This window comes from Notamacropus eugenii, chromosome 1, assembly GCF_028372415.1.
Source record: "Notamacropus eugenii isolate mMacEug1 chromosome 1, mMacEug1.pri_v2, whole genome shotgun sequence".
Taxonomy (NCBI): domain Eukaryota; kingdom Metazoa; phylum Chordata; class Mammalia; order Diprotodontia; family Macropodidae; genus Notamacropus; species Notamacropus eugenii.
In genome coordinates this window covers 443,932,006-443,935,992 of record NC_092872.1, presented here as the reverse complement: position 1 = coordinate 443,935,992, position 3,987 = coordinate 443,932,006, and the positions used below count along the sequence as shown (strand labels likewise).

General features: G+C 39.4%; 1 protein-coding gene across 1 annotated transcript; it reads left to right on the top strand.

Moving 5' to 3' along the window:
* Positions 1 to 993: 993 nt before the first annotated feature.
* Positions 994 to 3,758, top strand: LOC140518236 (olfactory receptor 1468-like). The gene is made up of 2 exons (XM_072630201.1): positions 994 to 1,080; positions 2,751 to 3,758. Exon 2 carries the CDS (start codon positions 2,763 to 2,765, stop codon positions 3,756 to 3,758), a length of 996 nt encoding a protein of 331 aa, XP_072486302.1. The 5' UTR covers positions 994 to 1,080; positions 2,751 to 2,762.
* Positions 3,759 to 3,987: the final 229 nt, after the last annotated feature.

Below are 3,987 nucleotides of genomic sequence, written 5' to 3'. Positions count from 1 at the left end.
TTTTTGTGATTAAATTTGTGATCACTCACAAATTTGTGATGAGAAAAGTCCTTTTAAACCAAAGATCTATACACAAATGGAAATTATTGTTAGCAACATTATTTTGCCAACAAGGAAGCTGAAACAGAGAGACGTATAGAATTAAAGGATTTAAGCTAAAATGGACTTCAGAAATAATCTCATTCTATATCTTCATTTCACAAATGAGGATTCCTGGTCAAGGAGCTATTGAATGTCTTTCACAAGGTCATCCTGCAATACAATCAGGAATGGCCAATTACTCTATGATTTTTTTCTTCACCTTCTGCGTTCCCTCAGGAATGGATACACCCACAGGTCTTAGTTACCTCTAATAATAAGTTTCTGGAGATTGTTCCATGGAGACCACTTCTAGCCTGAATGCTGATAATGCCCCTTCTCAAGTGCCAGCACAATCATAATGTCTAAAGATCATGAAGCTGCTCAAAATCCCTCAGTCCCATTGTTTTCCTCTAATTATCTTCAGATACTCTCCATTCAACCAGCTCTCAAACATGAGGTTGTTAATATATGACTGAAGTGAAATGAACTGAAAACAGAAAATTCAAACTTCCTCCCAGTAACTAAATGGAGAAGCTTTGCTCTGCCCAGCTCAGTCCAGTGAGTATTCATCCTCATAGCTCAAGAGCAAATGTAATCTAATGATGACGATTCTCACTTCACAGTAGTCATGGGAGGTAGCATGATACAATGGAAAGAGTGTTGGAATAGGTATTAGAATTCTAGTTCTGCCTCTACTAATTACTATGCAGTGGTTGGGACTTTATACCTTGGGAAAGCAATTTTATGTATCTAAGCTTCCACTTAATAATGAGTAAAATGAAGTGTGTTGGATTAAATGAGCATTAGATGCAAAGGTTTCATGTATTTAATGTCCCAAGCTGCCTCCTAACTCTAGCATTTTGTGTTCTAAGGTCCTTTCCATCTCTAACTTCCTATCGTTCTTTATGATTTCAGATGTCCATGTCCAAAACCATCCATACTTAAACAGCCATTCTTACCACACAAAAGATGAGCCACTAAAAATCATCAGAAGAGGATGTAAGTAGAGGGAGAGGCAGAGTCTAGAGGAGGAATTAAACATAACTTTTAGGATGTCCCCAAACCCTTAAACTCTAAATAGGATAACACAGAAATCCTCATGGAGAATTAATGGACCATAATACATGTTGGAATAAGACAAGAGAGAGAGAGTGAATTTGCTCTCATTTTGTCATCAGTCAATCAATGAACATTTATTAAGCTCCTGCTATGTTGGAAACACTGAGGTATGAAAAAAGGTAGAAGATAGTCTCTGCTTTGGGGGAGCTCACAGTCTAATGGGAGAAAATATGCAAATGATAAGGCCCAAGCAAATTATGCACAGAAGAAATTCAAGACAATTCACAGAGAGAAAGCACTAGCATGAAGGGGAGCCAGGAAAGGTTTCTTGCAAAAGACAAAACTTTATTTGAGACTTTTTCTGAGAAGGAAATCAGGGAAATTAGAAAGTGGAGAAGAAAAGGAAGAAATTTCTTAGATATTGAAAACAGCAAATAAAAATTCCTGAAACTTGGAAATGGAGTGCCATGTGTGTGGAACAATAAGGAAGTTGGTGTCACTGGATCACAGATTACATTGTGGGACTAGGAGGTGATGGCAGCAAGGAATAAGAAGCCTGGAAAGGAAGGATATAAAGATATAACGACAAATAGAAGATTTTATATTTTGATTCCGGAGGCAATATAGAGGCACAGAAATTGATTGAGGGGGGCATATGTTCAGTCATGCAGTTCTTTTATGGCAGGTAACATAATTTCAGGGGATCAGAGCCAACTAGATATACACCACTTTCAGGCTATCTAGCCCCATTACTTCATTGGGGAAGTCAAGTTTGACCCCTGAAATAACTGATTGTGGCTGGATGTTAGTAAATTACTATCCCCAAGATAAAATATGTTGAAGTTTCACTCTGGTACTAGAACCTTTTCCCTGCGATGGAGACAAGGTGCTGACACTAAGATGCCACCTTGCCATCACTATTTACTATCTCCTTTCCTACCCACATGAAAATTGGGAACTTGATCAAAGTGTGACTGGCAAGAAGGACACTCCAGAGGCACAAAATGAACTTGTCCCTTGTCTAATCATCAAATCATAGCCCTTTAAAACATGGGATCTAGGATATAACATAAAATGTTAGAAATGAAAGGGCACCTAGAAAGGAGAATGTTAGAAATACTACAGGAAACTATTAAAATATGAAATAAAAAATGTGAGAGCTAGAAAGGGCCTGAGAACAGAGACTAAGAATACAGGTCATCAGACCAGAAGGAACCTCAGAGGTCACCTGCTTCAAACCAAATTAATGAATACTCTATAAAATCATCAACAATTGCTCATCATCTTGTTTGAACCCTTTCAGTGATGGTGCTGAATGTTTAGCTCTGAAATGGTATCTGCTGCCTTGTAATTTCTATCCTGTCGTCATAGTTCTGCAGTGCAGGTTCAAAATAATAAGTCTACTCCCTCTTCCATATCATAGCCCTCCAATATTTTCAGGGAGATAGTATGAGGTAATGTGGAAAGACTGAGGCAGAACTTAGTAATCACTATGAGTAATATAAATTGTTAGAAGAAATGATATTAATAAGAAACATTAAAGCAGAAATTCAATGTGACTTCAAAAGAGTTGTTCAGTTTTCTAAATGTGATATTATATTTGTCTACAGGACACCAAAAATATGGACAAAGGAAATCAGACCAGTGTATCTGAATTCTTTCTCTTGGGATTCTCCCAGACAACTGAACAGCAGCAGATCTTCTTTGGACTGTTCCTGGGCATGTATCTGATCACTCTAGTTGGGAACCTGACCATAATTCTAGCCATTATATTTGACTCCCACCTACATATTCCAATGTATTTCTTTGTTGCTAATCTTTCTTTCACTGACATGAGTTTTCCCTCCACTACAGTCCCCAAGATGCTGGCTGATACTAAATCAGGAAATAAAAAAATCTCTTATGGTGGGTGCCTGACACAGCTCTACTTCTTTGGCCTACTTGCAGATCTGGAAAATTTCCTCTTGGCTGTCATGGCCTATGACCGTTACATGGCCATCAGCTCTCCCCTATATTATGCCACTGCCATGAGTCCCCAACACTGTGTTTTGATGGTGACAGTATCCTGGGTGGTTACTGCTATTCATGCCCTGCTACACATCCTCCTACTGGATCAACTGGCCTTTTGTGGTCCTAATACCATACCCCACTTCTACTGTGACCTGATTCCACTCTTAAAACTAGCCTGTTCAGACACCCATATAAATGAACTGATGCTGTTCCTAGTGTCTGGCACCTTACTTGTTGGACCTTTTCTGTGTATCTTAGTGTCTTACATTTACATACTCTTGGCCATACTGAAGATCCATTCTCCACAGGGCAAACATAAAGCTTTTTCCAACTGTACTTCCCACCTCTCCATGGTTTCCTTGTTCTATGGCTCAGCAATTGGGGCCTATTTGTGTCCCTTATCCATTAGCTCCACTGGGAAAGAGAGAACTTTTGCAATCATGTACATGGTGGTGACCCCGATGCTCAACCCCTTCATCTATAGCTTGAGGAATAAGGACATGAACAAGGCCATAAGGAAGCTTTGCGACAAGGGAACACTCTTATTTTGGGAACTGACTCTGCCTCTTAGGACTCAGACTTCAAACACAGCAAACAACGACTCTTAAGGCTATTGGGGATTCATTTTTTTGTGTTAATATAATTTCTGTATTTTCAGTTTTTAACATTCACTTCCACAAGATTTTGAATTCCAGATTTTCTCTCTATATCTCCCCTCCCCCACCCAGGACAGCATGCACCCCAACCACCCCTTTCCCCAATCTGCCTGCCCTTCTCTCACTCCCCACCTTCTCCCATCCTTCTCCCCTTTATTTTCCTGTAGGGCAAGATAGATTT